The sequence below is a fragment of the Mustela erminea genome, chromosome 9 (genome assembly GCF_009829155.1).
Source record: "Mustela erminea isolate mMusErm1 chromosome 9, mMusErm1.Pri, whole genome shotgun sequence".
In the NCBI taxonomy this organism is placed as follows: domain Eukaryota; kingdom Metazoa; phylum Chordata; class Mammalia; order Carnivora; family Mustelidae; genus Mustela; species Mustela erminea.
Genome location: NC_045622.1, coordinates 107,820,144 through 107,839,645, shown reverse-complemented (window position 1 = coordinate 107,839,645; position 19,502 = coordinate 107,820,144). Strand labels below are relative to the sequence as shown.

At 52.2% G+C, this 19,502-nt stretch overlaps 3 protein-coding genes across 7 annotated transcripts; 1 reads left to right on the top strand and 2 right to left on the bottom strand.

Annotated features, from left to right (window-relative positions):
• Positions 1 to 587: 587 nt before the first annotated feature.
• CST6 (cystatin E/M) lies at positions 588 to 2,050 on the bottom strand. The gene is made up of 3 exons (XM_032358230.1): positions 1,752 to 2,050; positions 1,115 to 1,240; positions 588 to 778 (listed from the first exon to the last, which is right to left on the bottom strand). Exons 1-3 carry the CDS (start codon positions 1,995 to 1,997, stop codon positions 695 to 697), a joined length of 456 nt encoding a protein of 151 aa, XP_032214121.1. The 5' UTR covers positions 1,998 to 2,050; the 3' UTR covers positions 588 to 694.
• Positions 2,051 to 7,962: 5,912 nt separating this feature from the next.
• Positions 7,963 to 9,598, bottom strand: BANF1 (BAF nuclear assembly factor 1). 2 transcript variants are annotated; one of them, XM_032358233.1, is made up of 3 exons: positions 9,181 to 9,284; positions 8,723 to 8,860; positions 7,963 to 8,474 (listed from the first exon to the last, which is right to left on the bottom strand). In XM_032358233.1, the coding sequence occupies exons 2-3, from the start codon at positions 8,843 to 8,845 to the stop codon at positions 8,328 to 8,330; spliced, it is 270 nt and encodes an 89-aa protein (XP_032214124.1). In that variant the 5' UTR covers positions 8,846 to 8,860; positions 9,181 to 9,284; the 3' UTR covers positions 7,963 to 8,327. The 2 variants fall into 2 exon arrangements, with proteins under 2 accessions (XP_032214124.1, XP_032214123.1); XM_032358232.1 differs by lacking the exon at positions 9,181 to 9,284 and adding an exon at positions 9,484 to 9,598 and having other exon boundaries at positions 7,965 to 8,474.
• A 154-nt stretch (positions 9,599 to 9,752) lies between these two features.
• Positions 9,753 to 14,622, top strand: EIF1AD (eukaryotic translation initiation factor 1A domain containing). Of its 4 annotated transcripts, none has more exons than XM_032358228.1 (7): positions 9,753 to 10,151; positions 11,062 to 11,126; positions 11,298 to 11,392; positions 11,539 to 11,647; positions 11,748 to 11,856; positions 12,028 to 12,075; positions 12,580 to 14,622. In XM_032358228.1, exons 3-7 carry the CDS (start codon positions 11,306 to 11,308, stop codon positions 12,722 to 12,724), a joined length of 498 nt encoding a protein of 165 aa, XP_032214119.1. In that variant the 5' UTR covers positions 9,753 to 10,151; positions 11,062 to 11,126; positions 11,298 to 11,305; the 3' UTR covers positions 12,725 to 14,622. The 4 variants fall into 4 exon arrangements, with proteins under 4 accessions (XP_032214119.1, XP_032214118.1, XP_032214120.1 ...); XM_032358227.1 differs by having other exon boundaries at positions 11,215 to 11,392; XM_032358229.1 differs by lacking the exon at positions 11,062 to 11,126.
• The last annotated feature ends 4,880 nt before the right edge of the window (positions 14,623 to 19,502 follow it).

The window sequence follows — 19,502 nt, the reverse complement described above, 5'->3', positions numbered from 1 at the left end:
TTGGGTTTCCTGTCCAGCCCCTTCCAGGGGTCTTTCCTGGGGCAAAGCACTGGGGACGCCTCTGGCCTATGGCCCACAGCGTGTCCTTGAAAGCCACCGTCCCAACCCTCATGGCCTCTTGGCCGGTGGGGGCTCTGGTACCACTGGCCCGCAGGCAGGTAGGGGAACCTCGCAGGTGGGGAGCTCAGCGTCCTGGGGCCTGGCTGCCTGGACCCGGCCTGTGCTACCCTGAGTCATCCTGGGAACCGAGAGGGAGCAGAGCTCAGGCCTGCCTCAGACAATTCACAGACTCCGGCCCCTGTTGGCTCTTGGGGCGTCCTTCTCCTGAGACTTGGTCTCCCACCCCTTCACTCTGAGAATCCTGAGTGCTTAGAGGTCTGATTCTCTGGGTCTGCGATGCTGGGGTGCTTGGAGAACCACACATTTGGGGCCTGAACCCTGCGCCGTCAGCACTGTATGGGCTGAGACAACAGCTCAACAGAGGGTGGGAGGTGCTGTCTTTGGCCTGGGAAGGGGGTGCTGCCACGAGTGGGCTTGGGAGAAGGGGGGGCCGGGGGGGGAGGGGTGAAGCACTCCGGAGAGGCCAATGCAAGAAGCAGCGCCAGCAATTTATTGTGATAGGTACATCCCTGGACCTGAAGTGCCTTCCCGCCTCAGCCCCGCTGCCCCCGGCCCCCATGCCCTGAGGGGTCTACTATATGGTCACGCAGTTGTGCTTCAGAAGCTGGGAGGAATTCTGCCAGGGGACCACTAGGATCTCGAAGTCACAGCGCAGCTTCTGCAGGGAGAGAAGGAGGGGTGAGTCTGGGTCCCAGGTCCGACTGCCTGCAATTGCCACCCTCAGCCCGCGACGCTCCACTCTGCGACAGAAACAATCACTGAGCCAAACGGACAGTGAGTCAAATGGGCAGGACTAGATCCCAGATCCTTCTAGCCCAGTCCAGGGAGGGAGAAGTCCCAGTGTCCTCCTCTCCGCACCCCACCCTGGCCTGGGTGCTGAATCATCCAGGAGACAGGGACAGGTTCAGCCAGGTATCAGCCAGGCCAGCCAGACCGGTTCAGGCCGGACAACCCCTGGCTGTGGGTGCCGGGAAGTGGGGTGCAGGCCTATTACCTCCTCCTGCACTCCTGTGGCAAAGGGGCAGGTGGCGATATCCACGCCGTCTCCGGTGGCCATGTTCTTGCGACAGGCTGTGCTCCCCATCTCAACAGTCAGGTAGTACTTGATGCCGGCCACCAACTGGGGACGGAAGGGACGGAAGGCATGAGCTGGTTAGGAGTGCCTAGGAGTGCTGACAGACCACCCAGACTACCCTTGACGGAGACCTTGCACCTCTCTCCACGTTGCGCACGCTGGCCTGTGCCTCGGGATTCAGACCCTGGAGCAGTGAGTTCCGGTGTGGGTCCCCATGGAATGGAACAGAGGCCTGGGCCACACAGGACACTGAGAGCCGGGTGTGCACAGGCCCTGAAGCCCCATCCCTCACTCCCCTCTCCCCAATCCAACCCCCAGGGCGGTGGCTAGTGGGAGGCTAGAGAGTCCCTGCTTAATTAAGTCGGGGCTAGATCCAGTCTGTTGAAATCTAGAGAGGTTGTTCATAACAAATTTTTGGCATCATTCAATTTACAAAATACATTGTATTAAAATGTCCTGAATGCTCTCCTGGCATCCCCTTAACCTGGCGCCAGCTGGGACGCCTCCCTGGCCGGGTCCCAGCCTGGCCCCCAGCCGCCCCTCTGCCTGGCCGCACCTGGCTCTGTGCCTTGAGGATGTTGGTGTCCCGGAAGTAGTAGAGGCTGTTGCTGCCCATGTTGTAGCTGGCCACCGCCGCCTGGGCCGCCTTCTGCACCTGCGGGTCGCTGGGAGACAGGTCCCTGCGGCCACCTATGAGACCCTCCCCGGAGCGGGGGCGGGCACAGGCATTGTGGAGGAACGCCAGAAGGCAGAGCGCGAGCAGGCCCAGGCCCAGGGCCCGAGGGAGGCTCGGAGTTGCCATGGCCGGCAATGCCAGGTCCCCCTGCGCGCCCCGCTTTTTACCTGCGCAAATGCCCCGCCCACCCCGCGCCCCCGCGGCGGGGCAGGGGAGGGATCACAGAGCCTGGGCGGGTCTGAGAGGCCGCCTCCCTTCTGCCCAAGGGGGCAGTGGAGACCTCCCCCACCTGCGTCCAGCGATGCTGCCTTACCCTCCAGGGACTCGGCCGCCCCCCTGTGAGGAAAAGCACAGGGGCAGTCCCCAGCAGGTGCTCACCGTTCAGACGGTTCGTGGAAGGCCCACCCAGTAGGAAACATCAACAACTATAAGCGAACTGTAACTATTGCCACCATTTACTAGCTGTGTAACCTGGGAGAAACTACTTACCGGCTCGCTGCCTCCGTTTCCCTCTCTGCAAAATGGGTTGCTGTGAGGACCCAACAGGTCAAGTGCTTAGAGAAGGCTCGGTCCTGCAGGAAAGGAGACTAGTATGCTGAGCCGGGCAGTGTTTGACCCTCATAGCCAGGAATGGAAGTTAGTCACGTTTCCACTCCATGAAGAAAGAGGAAGAAAACAGGACACAGAACAGATTTACCCACGGATGCAGAGAGGAAATAGTAAATGATGCCACTGGCTTTTGAGCCCAAGCAGTCGAACCCAAATCTGTGCTCTCAAACCAGACTGAGCCCACAGGATGCGGGTGGCCAGAAAGAGGGGCGTGTGTGGAACCGGGCTCTGCCATTTACTGACCAGTGAATTGGACGCCTCCCTTGGCCTCCCAAGGTCTCACTGTCATCCCTCTGAGGAAAGGGGACAACCCCTACCTGCTAAGGTTATTCTGATGTTAATGCCTGGGGACTGTCCCCCCCCCACCCCTCCATAAACAGTGGAGGCAGGAGGTGGCAGGAACTAGGGCGCTGTGAGTTTTTTAGGAAAATCTGGTTTAATGAACAGCAAGGAAGTAACTCCCACAAGGAGTCTGAATCTTGATGGACTTCCTTATCCACGTTTTAGGGTTCAGGGTAGCTTGTACTTTTCATCACCTCTTACTGAGGGGAGGTGGGGCTTTCTGCCCTGGGGACCTTGGGGACACAGAGGTCCCGTCAGCGCTGAGGGCCTCCAAGGATCTCGCTTGGGGCTTGGAAGACGTGGTGCTTTACTGCACCTGACAGCCCGTTGGCAGCTGGTATGGTGACGAATATTCTAAGCAGGCAGAATTCTCGACCTCTCAGAACCCCAGGGCCGGGAAGGGCAGTGATTTCCTCTCAAGGAGACCCGGAGCAACTGCTCCCCACCCCCTCCGCCCAGCTGTGAAAGCCAATTTGGGATTCCGAGGAAGAGTCACAAGTTGCAGGCTCAGGTGTCGGTCTTAAAGGGACAGAACCCAGATGGCAGGAGAGCTGGCTCGAGTGTAGCTTCATGACGAGGCCAAGGCCAGGAAGCAACCCAACCTCAGAGACCCTGGGAGGAGGTCAAGAGGCTGTGCAGGGTAGAGGAGGGAGAGGCGGTCTCCTGGGGCAGCAGCGGTGGGGGGGGCCTCCGGGGGCTCCCAGGCCTGCTTTGCCATTACTTGGAGCTCAGCCATGGCCACACTTACCTCCAACAGCTCCCTGGAAAACTAGCCAAGGTCTGGTCTCTGATTCACTAAGGGCCAATGGGTCCCTAGCTCACTCGCCCCTCTGCGCCGTGCAGATGAGTACCACAGGCTGTACCACAACCTCACAGCCTCCGAAGACCTTTCTCCCACTGGTCTCTCATAAGCACTCTTCGGCAGGAAGCCTCCAGGACGTTAATCGGAAAGGTCATGTCACTTGTCTAAGGTCGCACAGCTCGTATGGGCAAAGAGGGCTGGGAAGGGAAATCACGCTTCCGCGTGCCAGGCCTTGCACCAGGGCCTCCACACGCTTGCTCATCCTCGTAACTGCTCAGCAGAAGCTGTTTTACTAGGGGGCTGGGGGGGGCCAAAGCGAAAGTGTCAGTGGTGGGCCTGGTGGCACCCATGTTTCAGCCTCCCAGTGTGCGAGTCCTGGACCTCTCTGTGGGGATACGGGGTAGACTGTGGGGGGAGGCTCCCTGGGCGCAGGAGTGCCCTAAGAGGATTTTCCCAGGGCTGTGGGTCTCATTCGGAGAAGAGTCCGGACTCCATGCTACCTGGACCCCTGTGACTTCCAGAAGGAGGCCTAGGCCAGGTATGAGCTCAGGGTTGGCCATCCCTACTGGCCATAGGGCGCAGTCTCCCATTTTTTTACTGTGGTCCGGGCATCCCGATCTAGGTTGCCCATGGCAGCCCTTTCTTGCCTCTGGCCGAAGAGTCTTGCCTGGGATGAGGCTCCTCAGGGCTGCTGTGCTGTCCCCAGACCCCTCCTCTCCGAACTTTCTGCTGGCTGTGGATATTCCCTCCCAGGCGCTCCGCTCCCCTTTCCCTAAGCATATCCTAGGAAGGAGATGTTAAGGCAAAGAAAACTGCAGTCAGATCCCATGGGATCATGACTAAAACTCCCATCTGTGGAGGGGCGCTCCTAAGTGCCAGGGGCTTTAGTTCATTAGCTGCTGGATTCTCTACAAAGCTGCACCAGGTGGCTGAGGAGATACGGCTCAGAGCACTGAGCGATGCGCTCTGGGTTGCACAGCAAGTCAAAGAGGAACTGAGATCAGAACCAGGTCTGGCGGGCTCCTTCAGGCTATTATCAGTCAAGGCCAGGGGTGACAGTAGAAAGAGCCCTGGGTCCCTGCAGGGAGGGGCCAACCAGGAAAAAGGTTGATAGTCATGAACACAGACTCTTGGCCTTTAACACCCTCTGAGCTGCTATGGGGCAAAGCGGGGAGGTGTGTCCTGGGCTTGTGTCCATCCTGTAGCTTCTCCTCACTTTCCTCCAGGGGCAGTGGGACCCCTGCAGTACCCCAGAGCATGGGAGCTGGGGTCACTCCAAGCTCTGGGCCACATCTGAGCACTCATGACTAGACTGGTTGAGGGGTCCAGTTCTGGCTGGGGACAAGGCACACTGGCCAATATTTGCTGACTTCCATGCCCCTGGCCAGGCACAGCCTGTTGAGCAGTTTGGGGGCTGACTTTTATTTATTTTCTTAAGATTTATTTGCTGGGGAAGGGGCAGAGAGAGAGAGAGAGGAAGAAACAGTTTTAAGCAGACTCTGGACCAAGCGCAGGGCGTGACATGAGACACAATGTGGGGCTTGATCTTATGACCCCGAGATCACAACCTGAGCTGAAACCAAGTCATGCTTAATGCACTGATCACCCAGACACCCCCTGGGCTGACATGTAACTAACCTCCTACCAGTCGCCACACGGGTCTGCTTTCTCCAACACTCTGGGCCTTGGTCCCTCTGTCCTGCAGGCTAAGTTGGGCCTGGATCTCTGAAGCCACGCTGTCCTATGGTATATTCTAGAAGCCCTTTGTCTCCTGCTGCTCTAGGACTGAACCAGGAACTTGTGTGGGATGCACTCAAGGGTGCAGATAAAGGGTTTCAATCTACCAAAGTGTTAACAAACAGCCTGAGCCCCAAGCGAGGTGAGAACGCAGGCCCCAGCCCCCTCAGAGATAAAGCCTGTGGGCGAGGCAGGGAAGAGCTCTCGGGAAGCAGCAGAGGCAGCACAGCCCACAGGCTTCGGCTGGATGGATCCCAGTACCAGAACCACAAGAGGTAAAACCTGACAATGAGCACGGGCAGGAGCCACAGGCAGGCTGCTGTGGAGGAGGGGGGAGTCTGCTTCCCCCCCACCCCACCCTGAGCATCAGCGACAATCCGGCAGTATCAGCACTGAGAAAGGGGAAGGCCATGGCCCTGCCAAGCTGCTGCCGGAGTACACCAGGCCCATGCGACAGCGTCACAACACAAAGGGTGAGCAGACTCTGAGGCGACCCTGGTCCCATCCAGGAGAGCATCAGAAACACAGGCTGGAACTCTAGGGAGAGTCTCAATTACCAGCCCAGTCTGGGAGTCAGGCCGGCACTCTCTCAGGAAGTGGGGGCCCTCCCAGGAAGTGGTAACACAAACTGGGCCCTGCTTGGGCCACCTGGTGCTCGTTCAGACCCAGCCCTGCACTGAACCCTCATTCCTACCGTAACCATCAGGATCTCCAACTACTCACATAATTGTTCTCTTCCTGGGGCTTCACTTTTGGTTTCCTTTTTATCCTTCTACTAACCGGAGATGTAGCTAATATTCAGAAAAGCACACAGAATCTGTTTTGTTACCACCACACAGGTTAAGGCTTGGAAGCTGCCACCCCCACGCCCAAGCCGCCCCATGCCTCACACCTGCCACCTTCCCACAAAGGTCACCACACTTTTCTACTCCTGATTTTTGCAATAAGCATTTCCTTGCTTTTTCTAGCTTTACCGCCGACAGAGATGACTGAGTAAGGATCTACTTGTTAACTTCACATGAATGGACTCACACTATTGAACATTTTGTTTGCTTGGCATTGAAATTCACCTGCCACTTGTTCATTTCCGATGGTATGGACAGCCATTGCGGGTTGTTCTGAACAAAGCCACTGTGAACACACATTGAGGGGCAGGTCTGCGGGTGTCCCTGGAAACAGTCCCAGGAGTGGAATTGCTGGGTCACAGGACAGGTCTTATCTTTAGCTTCACTGGAAAACGCCCGACTGTTTTCCCGAGGCTTCAGGCCAATCTACACTCCCACTAGCTGGGCGTCGGACACGGCTGCTCCGTTCCCTCAATAGCACTCAGGACTGTTTGACGTGAGCGTTTCTGCTAGCGATGATGGCATCTCACTTACGTTTTCGATTATTGCTGTGACTGACCAACTTTTCCCGAGCTCATGCCCGCATCTAGGTGTTCCTTTCGTGGCTGCCTTTCAGGTGTTTTACTCTTTTTTCTATTGTGTTGTCTGCCTTGTCTTCATCACAGTCACCTTCCTTGGATGCAGTCCCATGTTGCTTGTGTTTACTGCAAATCCCTCTCCCACCCCAGGGCCAGCACCGCCACCCTCTTTGTGGTTATCTTCAGACAAATAAAAGGTCTATTAACGGAGTTGAATTTATCAACTTTTCCTTAATTTTTCCATACCCTGAACACGAGAACCTTCTCGTGGTTTCCCAAGTTTTACATTGAATATCTGTCGTCCTCTCCTCACCAGACTGTGAGCCCCCTGAGAACTCTGGAAGCCAGCAGTTCCTTGACGATGCTCCGCAGAAGGAAGGAAATCCAGGCAGGGCTGGTCGTACACAAGCAGCATTTCAGCTGATCCTTACAACCTCATTTTCCAAGTGGGGAAACAGAGGCTCGGAGAGGCCAAGTGACATGACCAGGGAACAAAGGGCCCTCAGGTATATGGGTTTTAGAGTTACACTTTGAGAACCAAACTGGCTCCTTCCTAGCAGTAAATCCACAAATTACTCAGTCTTTCTGAGCCTCTGAATTCCTCACCTATAAAAGAGAAAACAATTATTTATTACTGTGGGAGAAAGAAATGTTTGCAAAGATCTCAGCCATGGGCCTGGTTCATATTGAGTGTTCAACAAAGACCAGGACAAAAATGTACCCAACATGTAACTCATTCGCAGCTGTGATGTCCATGTTCTTTCTGCCTCCTTAAGAGAGCCAAGGAGATGACCAGAGCCCTGCCCATTCCTCCCAAAGGCCAGGAGAGCCCATGATGATTGTCAGGTGAACTCTAACCCACATTTGATCCACCCTCTTCCTGGAATCCAACTCCCACTGACTTTTCCACCAGGTGCTGCCTAGCCCAGCTGTTGACTCAGCTGACATCTGGAACATCACAGCCCACCCAGATCCCAGAAGGGGACAACCCACGCTCTCTGCCAGATCACTAAGGGATACTCCAAGGCACCTGCCTGAGGCCCACGTGGCTAGGGTGGCTGCCCTCCAGAGCGGGAAGGAAGCTGCCAGTTTCGATCTGTGCTGATAAGGTGTGTGGCAGACCTGGTCAGTCCTGGGGCAAGTCCCAGCCCACCTGCTTTTCAACACCTAAAGCCCAGTCATGAAGGCCACTGACTTTATTGATTTAAAAAACTTTACAAGGACAGTGACTATTCCGCCAAAAAAGGAGCCAAATAGCGTAAAACAGACCAGTGGGGGTGGGGGTGAGGGAAGGGCCAGGAATCCACTCGGAAAAGCCAATAATTGTTGACATGAAACTAGCAGGGGAAGGAGAAGGGAGATGCATGCAAAAAAGTTGAAATGGTGGGGGAGAGAACTCCCCAAAGACCTTGAAGTACATCAAAAGTGAGTACGACAACAGCAATCTCTTCCTTTGTAGAGGACAGGGGAGGAGTCCCCACGCAGCTGCAAACTCTGGAGACTCGATGCTGGGGCTAGGGGCTGGGGGCTCCCCAAGTGAGCCTCACAAAAAGGCGTCGCACCACTCTCGAAGGCACCCAAAGCAGTCCCGGGACTGCTTGGCATTGGCACCACATGTGTCCTTCAGCCATTCCCGGAAGAGATCTTCATCTTTCTTTAGCACCAGAAACTGGCCAAGGACCACATAGGCCTGCAAAACAGGCAAAGTAAAGGGCATGCTGCTGAGTGCTCTGTGGGACTAAGAAAGAATGAGAAGGCCACTCTGTGGCATTCAAAGCACATGAGCCTAGAAGTAGGGGAGGCGGTGGCTGTCTCTTCACATCACACATCAACAGCCACCCCCAACAGCTACTCTCGCTTTCCTCACCCCCAAAGCACCAGAAAACACTGCAGTCCACCACCCCCAGCCCTTCCCAGGTGCATGCAGCCTGCCCACACCTTGTCAAAGCCCCTTTCCTCCAGCTTCTTGCCCAAGACTTCACCAATCCCGGCCAGGCTCCCCACTGGCTTTTCCCCCATGGGCTCTGCCACGAAGTCTCGGTGCTTTTGGGAGGTTGTCATCTTGATCAGCTGAATCTGGGAATCCCAAGAAAAGGGAGTTAGGGCTGAAAACCGGGAACTCCCAAGAGACCAGGGCAATGTTTTGTTATGAGAAAGCGGAACCAGCCATTATGGCTGCTAACTCAATTCTCATCAGTTCACGGATGTGAGAACTGAAGTCCAAGAAGAGCCCCCCCCCCCGCCCCGCTACGCAAAAGAATGGTTCTGAGTCCTCCCTGAAACTGTCACTCTCTCTGTGACCTTGGCTGGCTAAGGCGGCACTGAGCCCTCCTAGAGCGGCTCCCCGGCCTGAAAAGCAAACGATGGGTCTCTCGGCCCCGCTCGCCCGCACGCACCGCTCAGAAAGCGCGGGCCCCGGAGAGCGTAAACCTGCTCCTTCAGCCCCCCTCGGGGTCATCGCTCAGGCTCCCGCCCAGCCCCGCCCGCCGGCCCCGCCCACCTCCCCGCCCTCTCCACGCGCCGCCGCGCCCCGCCCTCTCCACGCGCCGCCGCGCCCCGCCCTCTCCCCGCACGGCGGCCCGGGCCCTCTCCGAAGGCGCATCTTCTGGCCCGCTACGGCGCCGAGGTCCCTCACCTCCCCCCCTCCCCGCGGCCCCTCCCGCCTCCAGCTCGGGGCCTGCTCCGCGGGGAGCGCTCACCAGCAGCTCCGGCTTCTGTAACGGCTCCTCCCGCCACCCGGCTGCTCCCAGCGATACCTCAACACACTAGAACTTTCTTCCACTTCCGCTTCCGGGTCGCCTCACGAGCGGCCTTTAAAAAAAATTCCGAGTCGGGCACTTCTAGCCGCACAGAGCCATAGAGATGAGGCGTCCCCGACCTCAACGGCGCCCTCAGTGAGCACCGCTTGCGGGAGGCCCGGCTGCCTTCTATGGTCTCGCTTCTCGGGCAGCATATCCGGTCTCAAGGAGCTGAAGCCTTCGAGAAAACTCCATTGCCCTCTGGGCGGCATCGGGAACTGAAGAACTTAGCCTTGGCCGACCGGGCGGGGGGAAGCGTTTGAGGGACGGACAAGGCAGGGGAGGGTGGCCGATAGGCTTCCGGTATAGCATCGGAAGTACGGTGCTCGGAAGGGTCCGACTCAGGAGGGCTCTTGTCGTCCTCATCGTCACCGGGCTTGGAGGAGTCAGGAAGGAGTCGGAGGCGCGGGGGACTTGAGTCTACGTCCACGCCAGTGTGGTGACCGCCGGCCCTTTTCTGTGCCCTCGTTGACTCAGCTGCGAAGTGAGTCGTGGGCGAGCTTCCCTCCGTGTCCAGCCTGGAGAACGAGGTCGTTCGGGCAGTGCCCGTGGGCGACGAGGGCGAGAGAGTAAGTGTGGGTCTCTCTCTCTCTTTCATTACTTGTTTGACAGAGACACAGTGAGAACGGGAACACAAGCTAGGGGAGAGGGCGAAGCAGGCTGCCCGCTGAGCAGGGAGCCCGACGCTGGGCTCGATCCCAGGACCCTGGAATCATGACCTGAGCGGAAGGCAGCCGCTTAACGACTGAGCCACCCAGGCGCCCCCGGGGGTCTCTCTCTGAGCGTCTCTCCTCCAGCATAGGGAGGAGGGCAGGGGACGGCAGCTAGAGCTGACGCTGGGGAGTTTGCTTTGGGAAGCTCTCCGCCTGGGTGGTGGTACCAGTCCTTGTCTCCTCAGTACCCGCGTCAGAAATCTGGCCGGCGCCGCAGACCAAGCCGGCTTACCAGACCTTTTGTTAACCCGTTTTAACTCGTTCTTGGCAGGGACCATCGCTCTGAGTCTCCTAAGTGGCTTCTGGCTGTAGTGTTTTAAAAAAACAAGACAAAACAAAACAAAAAAACAGCATCTGTGCTGTGTGGCTGTGAGACACGTGCGATGTACAAACGTGTGAGGAAGATACTGTTTATCGCACGTTCCTTCCCCAGCGGTAGCGGTAGTTCTTCTGTAGAATATGTATTTAGTTGCTGTGATTATGTCAATACTTACAACAGGAGGGTTTTGTTTTTTTTTTTAAGATTTTACTTATTTATTTGAGAGCGAGAGCACAAGCAGGGGGAGGGACAGAGAGAGGAGAAGCAGACTCCCCACTGAGCGGGGAGGCTGATGGGGGGCTCCATCCCAGGACCCTGGAATTATGACCTGAGCAGAATGCACAGGTTTAACCAGCTGAGCCACCCAGGCGCCCCTCACGGGAGTTGTTTTTATGTGCCATTTGCTGTATTAAGTGCTTAGTTTGCGTTATTTTATTCTGTTAACAGTGGTGGGAGTTAGCTGTTCTTTTTCTCTGAAGCTAGAGAAGTTGAACAACTAGGAAATAGCCAAGGTATTGAATCCTAGTAATTGGGTTTTCGAGCTCACATTCTTAACCAGGACACAGTCACTTCTCAGTAAAAGGTCTCTCCCATCTTCAGAACAGTCCTGGGTTTGAACTTGCCATCCACGAAACTCAGGAGGAGGAGCTGACAGTCTCTGCATCCCTCAACCCCTGCAACAGGACCCAGCATGTCTCAGGCCACCAAGAGGAAGCATGTGGTGAAAGAGGTGCTGGGGGAGCACATGGTCCCCTCTGACCAGCAGCAGATCGTGAGGGTGAGTGGCATGGGGCAAAAGCTGCCCTGCCTCCCCCTCCTTCTAGTCCCCTTGGGCCCCTAGGACGGGGGTAGGGTGCAGCACAGCTCACTGGATATTTGAGCTAAACGATGAGGCTCATTAGTTCTGGGTCTCTCTTGGAGCAGGTGCTCAGGACGCCTGGGAACAATCTGCATGAGGTGGAGACGGCCCAGGGGCAGCGCTTCCTGGTGAGCATGCCCTCCAAATACCGGAAGAACATCTGGATCAAGAGAGGTGAGAGAGGCAGCCCGTAGGAGACAGCTGCTTCCTGTCGGCTTGGCCTTCCCCACTGCAAGTGGGATCTGCTGTGTTTTTTCTTCTTTCTTACCTGCAGGGGACTTCCTCATTGTTGACCCTATTGAAGAGGGAGAAAAAGTGAAGGCTGAGATCTCCTTTGTGCTCTGCAAAGACCACGTGCGCTCTCTGCAGAAGGAAGGGCTCTGGTAGGGTAGTTACTTTGGTCATTGGCTGTCTCATTTCTGGGGAGACTGATTTCCTAGCTGTGAAATTGGAGGAGGGAAGGTCATGGCATTCTAGGCAGGGACAGCTCGAAACGGGTTTTGTGCTGGTCGAGTTTTGTCTCCTTTCTGACCCCGGCTCTTCTCTTGGTGCAGGCCTGAGGCCTTCTCAGAAGTGGCTGAGAAACACAACAACAGGAACAGGTGAGAAGGCTTAGGACAAAAAAATGGGGGTTCAGGCCTTGGCGCCTTGAGGAGGAAGTAGAAACATTCTTCCTATGTAGAGGCCCTGGTAGATGCTCCTAAGTATGTGGTTGGGAGTACGGCTTGGAAGTCCCATGTCCCGGGTTGAGGTCAGGGTGTTGCCTCTTGTAAATGAATGATTTTAAGTAGGTCACTTGATCTCTTAAGCCTGGATTTCCTCGTCTATAAAGTGGGAGCTTTGTGAGGATTAAAGGAGTTAATGCTTGTAAAATTGCTTAGTATAATACTTGGTATGTGGTATGAGTGCCCTGAGCGTTAGCTCGTGGTTGTAGAATCCTTATTATTAAAGCCAGTGGTTTTCGCAGACTTCGGAGGTGAGGTGGAAGGTGGTCTTTAGTCAGTCTTTCTTGACCATGTGGTCTTCCTTTTTGTGGGGCTCCTTGATTGCAGATCTAGTTTTTCTAGAAGGCATTGGGTTAACCCTGTCCCTTTTCCCCCGTGCAGACAGACCCAGCCAGAACTCCCAGCAGAGCCACAGTCCTCCGGAGAAGAGTCCAGCTCTGAAGACGATTCCGACCTCTTCGTTAACACCAACCGCAGACAGTATCATGAGAGCGAGGAGGAGAGCGAAGAGGAGGAGGCGGCCTGAGTCCCTGGATCCACTTCTCTTGCTCAGAGACTAGTTCTTGGCTCCTCTGAGCTTGGACATTCTCAGGGTGCTCTGCAGATCTTCCCCCCCGGGATGGGGGACAAGGCAGGACCCCTCTCTGAACTGACCTTTTGCTCAAGGAGAATTAAACCCCCGGTGGGTGATGACTTGTGCCGGTGTCTGAGTGGCTCTCTAGAGGGAGGAGGGACCCGTGGTGAAGTGAAAAACTGCTCCTTGGTGGGTCCCTCAGGTGCAGGTCCTAAACGAGCAGGAAATGGGAATGGCTGGAACTTTTCCTAGATTCTCTCTCTCATTGGGCCATCAGTGAGCACCAGGCCCTGTGCTGTGCCTTCTTGGATGTATTTAGTAGAAACTCGGAACAATCCATCTGTATTATTTGCTGGTAATTAATACTGACTCAGGCATTCAGGAACACAGCTCTAGGACCTAGTGCCCTACCTCTAAGAGACACTCAGGACAAATTTCATAGCACCTGGTAAGCTGCTTTTCCTGGCTTTCTGCTCACTGTCTGCGGGTGCACCGCCTCCATACTGCTGCGTACATCACTCTGCTCGGTGGCCTCTTTGAGGCTGCTCTGACTGTTAACTCCGCAGCTTTCCTGCAAACCACCTCATCCCACTTCCTTGAAGCTTTCACCCCTGGTTATATACACTCTCTTCGTTGTTGGCATTGATCTTCTAATCCCTGTTCACACCCTGAACAGTTTATCTCCTGGCTTCGAGTCTTCCAGCCCTGCTTCTGCTGGCATTTTCTCCATCCCATGGATGGGCCCGCTCAACGCCATGGCCCCCTAGTTCCTTGTCTTCCTGTCGAGGCTGCTGCCTACCTCATTAGTCACTCGCTGCCCTCCCGCCATTGATAGGAATTGCGGCCCCTTTTGAATTCAGGTATCTGCAGTCACCGCCTCCTGGCTTTCTGGCTTGCTTGCTCCACTACCTCCTCTGTGACTTCCTCCTCTGTATCTTCATCTGCTGCAACCCCCGCACCCCCGCCACCCACCGCACACATTCTTCCCATTACTGTCCTGTCTTCGCTTCCCTCCTTGTGCAACAGGGATTCCATCCACACCCTCCACTTCCTCATTTCACTCCCCCGTGCTTATCCAGTAAGACCAACCCTGGCCAACGCAGCTGTCCACGTCTGGGCCTGTGCTCAAGTAACTGCTAGAGAAAACAGCTAACCTAAATTCATAATTCTAAACCTCAGGTGGACACTGAGCGCTGCCTGTAGATCTCTGGGATGTCCTGTTTCACAGCTTGTATGTTGTCTACCAATTCTGCCTTCCCCTGTAAGGTGTTGACCACACACTTTGTTAAGAAACTGTAGCCATTGGAGGGAACTCTCACCTGCTCATTACCAAGCCTACAGATGTGCTTCTGGGTTGTCTTGTCTTCAACTTCCCTGTGTAACCCAGTGGGACTTAAACCTTTCCTCTTGTGCTTTGGAGCATGTCTGTCTTCTTGCTTAAGGAGTTCATGCACGTTTTGTTTTTTCCCTTTCTCTCTACTGAATCTTTTAGCATCAGAGGTGCTGTGGACTCTCCCATCTAAAACACAATCTGAAGGACTTGTCACTGGTCGCACATCCTTTCCAGCTACGGCTTCGTGTTACCTGCTTCTTGGTCACTTTCCCTCCTATTAGCTTAGTATAGCTTTAAACGTATACATGTCTATGCATTTGTGTGTATGTGTATATATACAGAAAACTTCAGATGAGTTAAGGATGTGTACATGTATCTAACTTGCCTGAAATTTATTTTTTATGGGAGGCAAAATTTTTTTTTTCTAAAGGGGTAGTCACTTATCTTTATACCATCTATTGAATGAGTCTTTCTTTACAGATTTAAAACACCTTTTTAAAATAAACTAAATCCCTGCAAACTCTCTCTGGAGTTTCTCATCTGTTGATGTAAGTGCACATACCATGTTTTGTGGCAAGACTCGTGATCTCAGAGCTCTTTCACCCTGCCCCACCGTTACTTGAAAATTTTGTATTTTTCCTTACACAAGAAGTCCAGAAGGACCTTGTCCATTTCCATTTTAAAAGCCTGTTAAGATTTTCATTGGCAGGGTTTTAAATCTCAGAGCTTGATGTGGAGAAAAATACTATCTTAACAGTTTTGAATTTTCGTATCCGGAAACGGAGTGTGTATGTGCTTTTGTAAGGCTATTTTCATATGGTTCTTTCTGGTTCAATTTAGTACTAGGAGTTTTTAGAGTTATTTGTTGTTATGAATGGGATCTTTTGAAATTACATTTCTGACTGTTACTGGCATTTAGGAAAGCTGTCTTTTTTCACCCAAGTTAATGTAATAAATATTTTTTTTGTTTTTTAGATTTTATTTATTAGAGATCACAAGTAGGCAGAGAGGCAGGCAGAGAGAGAGGAAGGGAAGCAGGCTCCCTGCTGAGCAGAGAGCCTGATGTGGGGCTCTATCCCAGGACCCTGAGGTCATGACCTGAGCCGAAGGTAGAGGCTTTAACCCACTGAGCCACCCAGGCGCCCCAATCTAATCAAAAATTTAAAAATTTTAAAAAATGTTTTATCATATATTTGACAGCAAGAGAGCACAAAGCGGGGCTTGGGTCAGAGGAAGAGGGAGAAGCAGACCGACTGCTGAGCAGGGAGCCGGATGCATACCTTGGGATCATGGCCTGAGTGAGCCGAAGGCGCATACTCAACAGACTGAGCCACCAGGCGCCCTCTAATGGAATTCTTTTGTGCTCATAGTTTTTCAGTTGATTCTCTTGGCTTTCTGGGCCATCCAATCCTGTCCTACTGGTGGTAGTTTTAGCCTTTATCCTTGTTTCTTTTTAGGGATCATGGAGGCCAAGGCCTTCAGTATAATGTTGGGTGGCACCCTCATTTTTCTCCCTGTGGGAACTGTTCTCAGGAGTCATGTAACAAAACTCTTGCCTTAGGGGCCTAATAGATAACCTTCATTAGGGCTAAAAATGTTTCCTTCTGTTCTTAGTTTACTGAAGGATTTCCCCCTTTATTTACTAGTGATGGATTTTGAGGCTATAGAGATAACCGAAAGACTTCATTTTATTATTGTGGTTCTTTCTATGGACAGACTTCCTTGCATTGAGCCATCCTGGCAATCTCATATAAACCCCCCCCCTTAGAGTTTGTTTGTTTCTTTAGGATTTTTATATTTATTCCTGGGACTATTTCACTTCTTATTTTAATGATCTCCCTGTCCCAATTTGGTAACAGTCTTATGCTAGCCTTGTAGAATGGACTTGGAGACAGTTAATCTTTTTTCTTGGTCCTCAAATAATTTGCAGAACAGGAGTTATGTGTTGCTTCAAAGTTTGGTAGGCTTTACTTATAAAAACATCTGTGTTTGGTTCCTTTTTAAGGAGTAGAGACTTGCCTGCCTTTTAATTCCGTGGCCTTTCGTCTGTTCGGGTTCTCTATCCTTGAGCCCATTTTGGCACTTTATATTTTTCTGTAGATAGAGTTCATCTGCATTTAAGCGTCTTTAGGCAAAAGGGTATACACAGTATTTGTATTATTTGGGAATTTATTAACCGTAAGTGACAAAATCTAACTCTAAACTAGCAGAAGCAAACGAGGGCTCATTGACCAAAAGTCTTAAGAGAACAGCTGTGGGCAGAGCTGATCTAGGACCACCATGCTTTCACCCAGGCTCCCTCTCTGTTTCTTGGATGATCTCCACTTTGCTAGGTGGGCCAATCTCGGGCTCCCTGCCATCATCTGCTGCAGGAAGCTTCAGGTTGCCCTCAGTCCTTATAGGCAAAAAGTTCCTTTGTTAGCATCAGTGTATGTCATGGAAGACCATTGGGTCATCTTGGGTCACTGGCCCTCTCCTGAGCAAGCGCTGTGGGCAGAATAGGAGGATGGGGTGAGTGGCAGATGAGCCAAGCCTGATGCATATGTACAGCATGTGCTTCCTGGGGAATAGAGCAGTTCTCTTACCAGAATAAGGGGACAACAGGGGAGAGCAGATAAAACCAGCAAACGTTTGTCCTCCATTTTGTGTATTTTCTCTGCAAGATGTCCACTTACGTTACTAGCTGTTCCTTCTGTTTCTTTGGGTTTGTTTGCTCATTTCTACCTTATTGAGCTGCATGCTTCATTTCAGTCTTGTTTTCTTACACATTTATGGCTACAAATTTTCCTCTAAGTACTTCTTTGGCTGTTACCCGCTTGGTTATGTGGAGCTGTGGTTTTTTTGGCCTTACATCTGTAGCCCTGGCCTTAGGGTTTTGGTTTTCTCTAGCCCTCAGTGATTGTGTGATTTACCTAAGAGCCTCTATTTCCCCTCCCAAAACCTTTTCATCTCTACTTCTCCATCTCTTACCAGCCATTTAGCTCCTGTGGGTTGTAGCTAAGAATCCTGGAGGAGGTAGAGTACTTGTGTTCCCCAGCGTCCTCCTGTTGGTCATTCTCTGAAGCTGAATCCCACTTCTCTCCTCCCGGCTTAGTGGCAAATTCCAATCATGAGTGAACAGATGTCCCCAGGTGAGCTGAGCGTTCTTTTTTTTTAGAAAAAAATTTTTTAAAAAGATTTTATTTATTTATTTGACAGAGACACAGCGAGAGAGGTAACACAAGCAGGGGGAATGAGAGAGGGAACATAAGCAGGGTGAGTGGGACAGGAGAGGCAGGCTTCCTGCCAAGCGGGGAGCCCCATGTGGGGCTCGATACCAGAACGCTGGGATCGTGATCTGAGCTGAAGGCAGTCACTTAATGACCGAGCCACTTAGGTGCCCCAGCACTGAGTGTTCTAAGAGCCCTTTCCCCGTGTCATGGCCAGTCTGGATGATTGGTCACCTAACAGTACTGACAACTCCTGCAGTTAGGTTTGGGACTTGTGGCCCTTCAGGTTCTGCACGTGAATCTCCAACCTTACAGTAGGTCCTTTCATCAGAGCCTCCCCACCTGCTTCCTCCCTCATCATCCAACCACGCATATATATGGGCCAAGGAGCACACACGGCAGTCTGAGCTAGCCACGTGTTTTTTCTCCTTGGAACTGTAAATGCGGTAAGAGACCTTGACGGTTTCTCACCATAAAACATCCTTGCATTCCTGGAATAAGAGAGGCATGATCTATTTTTCAAAAGATTGCTGGGTATTTGGGAGCAATTTGGCATTCAGTCTCATAAGTGAGATGGTTTAAATTTTTTTTTCTTTCCCGTGCTGCCCTTCTTATATCAAGGTTATGCCGATCTTAAAACACGAGTTAGAGTGTCCTGTCTCTATTTTCATTACAAGTGTTTGTACCAGATTGGAATTTTGCATTTCCAAAATTTTTGGTGAAACTTGCTGTAAACCCAACTGTGCCTGGCATCTTTAGTGTGGGTGGGAAGGTTTTTTAAAAATATACTTTCTTTAGAGAGAGTGCACACTAGCAAGGGAGGGACAGAGAGAGAGAGAGAGAGAATCCTAAGCAGGCTCCACACTCAGAGCCGACGTGGGGCTCCATCTCCTGACCCTGAGATCAGGACCTGAGCTGAAATCAAGAGTCAGCTGCTCAAGCGAACAAGCCACCCAGGCACCCTGGGTGTAAAGACTTTTTAACTCTGGATTTTTGTTGATAATAGGTTGTTCAGGTTTCTGTTCTTGATACTAACAAGGAAAAGTATTTTCCTATTTCCTCATTTTATCTGTGTTTTGAAGTTTATTGCACGGAGTAATTTGCAGGATTGCCTTTTTTGTCATCTTGACTGTATCCACATTATGTCTTCTTTTTACATCTGGTATGATTACACTTTCTCCTTTGAGTCCTGTCAGTCTTCGTAGACACTTCTCCATTGGTCTTCAGAACACCAGCGTTTTGTTGTCATTCGTCCTCACTGTTTGCTTGTTTTTGTGTTGTAGATTTTTACATAGTTCCCCTGCCCTCTCGCTCGCTTGGGTTCATTCTGTGGCTCTTATTCTAAATACACCCTTGAGGCTGGACACTCTGGCTTTACCTCCTATCCCATGCCAGCCTGAAGAAAAGCTGAAAGAACTGTGTGCCTTTTTTTTTTTTTAAGATTTTTTCTTTATTTATTTGGAAGAGAGAGAGATCACAAGTAGGCAGAGAGGCAGGCAGGAGCGGGGGAGGCAGCCTCCCCCCTGAGCAGAGAGCCCGATGTGGGGCTCTATCCCAGGACCCTGAGATCATAACCTGAGCTGAAAGCAGAGGCTTAATGCACTGAGCCACCCAGGCGCCCAGAACTGTATGCCTTTTGGTGGTGCCACCGCTCTGTAACATATGCCACCTTGTGTCTCTCACTGTGCGCAACACATGTGGTTTGCACATGGAGTGGTCACGTCTCTTTAACCTTTTTTAATTTAGAACAGAAAACTTAATGGGTTTTTTTTTCCCTATTAAATGGGCTTTTTTAACAAGAGCAGGTGAGTTATCTCATAAAAATGTCCCTCATTTGGATTTGTGTGATCGTTTTTGCATACTTAGATTTGGGTCAAACAATTTTGGCAAAAATAGCCCAGAACAGATGTGTGCTTCTTTGCCTATCGTAAAGCACAGAAAGGAGAATGGCTAGTTATTGGTGATGCTAATTTTGATCGCCTGGTTAAAGAGATGGCTTCTAGATCATTTTTCTTTTTTAAAAGATTTTATTTATTCATTTATTTGTTTGTTTATTTATTTATCAGAGAGAGAGCAAGCACAAGTATGGGGAGCAGCAGGCAGAGGGAGAAGCAATCTCCCCGCTGAGCAAGGAGCCCAATGCGGGGCTCGATCCCAGGACTCTGGAATCATGACCCAAGCTGAAGGC

Coding starts and splice junctions, on each gene's coding strand:
- CST6 (XM_032358230.1), bottom strand. CDS start 1,997: ATGGCAACTCCGAGCCTCCCTCGGGCCCTGGGCCTGGGCCTGCTCGCG. Junction 1,241..1,751: donor TCCTCAAGGCACAGAGCCAG/GTGCGGCCAGGC, acceptor TTCCGTCCCCAG/TTGGTGGCCGGCATCAAGTA. Junction 779..1,114: donor CCACAGGAGTGCAGGAGGAG/GTAATAGGCCTG, acceptor CTCTCCCTGCAG/AAGCTGCGCTGTGACTTCGA.
- EIF1AD (XM_032358229.1), top strand. CDS start 11,306: ATGTCTCAGGCCACCAAGAGGAAGCATGTGGTGAAAGAGGTGCTGGGG. Junction 11,393..11,538: donor ACCAGCAGCAGATCGTGAGG/GTGAGTGGCATG, acceptor CTCTTGGAGCAG/GTGCTCAGGACGCCTGGGAA. Junction 12,076..12,579: donor AAACACAACAACAGGAACAG/GTGAGAAGGCTT, acceptor TCCCCCGTGCAG/ACAGACCCAGCCAGAACTCC.
- BANF1 (XM_032358232.1), bottom strand. CDS start 8,845: ATGACAACCTCCCAAAAGCACCGAGACTTCGTGGCAGAGCCCATGGGG. Junction 8,475..8,722: donor AGGAAAGGGGCTTTGACAAG/GTGTGGGCAGGC, acceptor CCTGTTTTGCAG/GCCTATGTGGTCCTTGGCCA.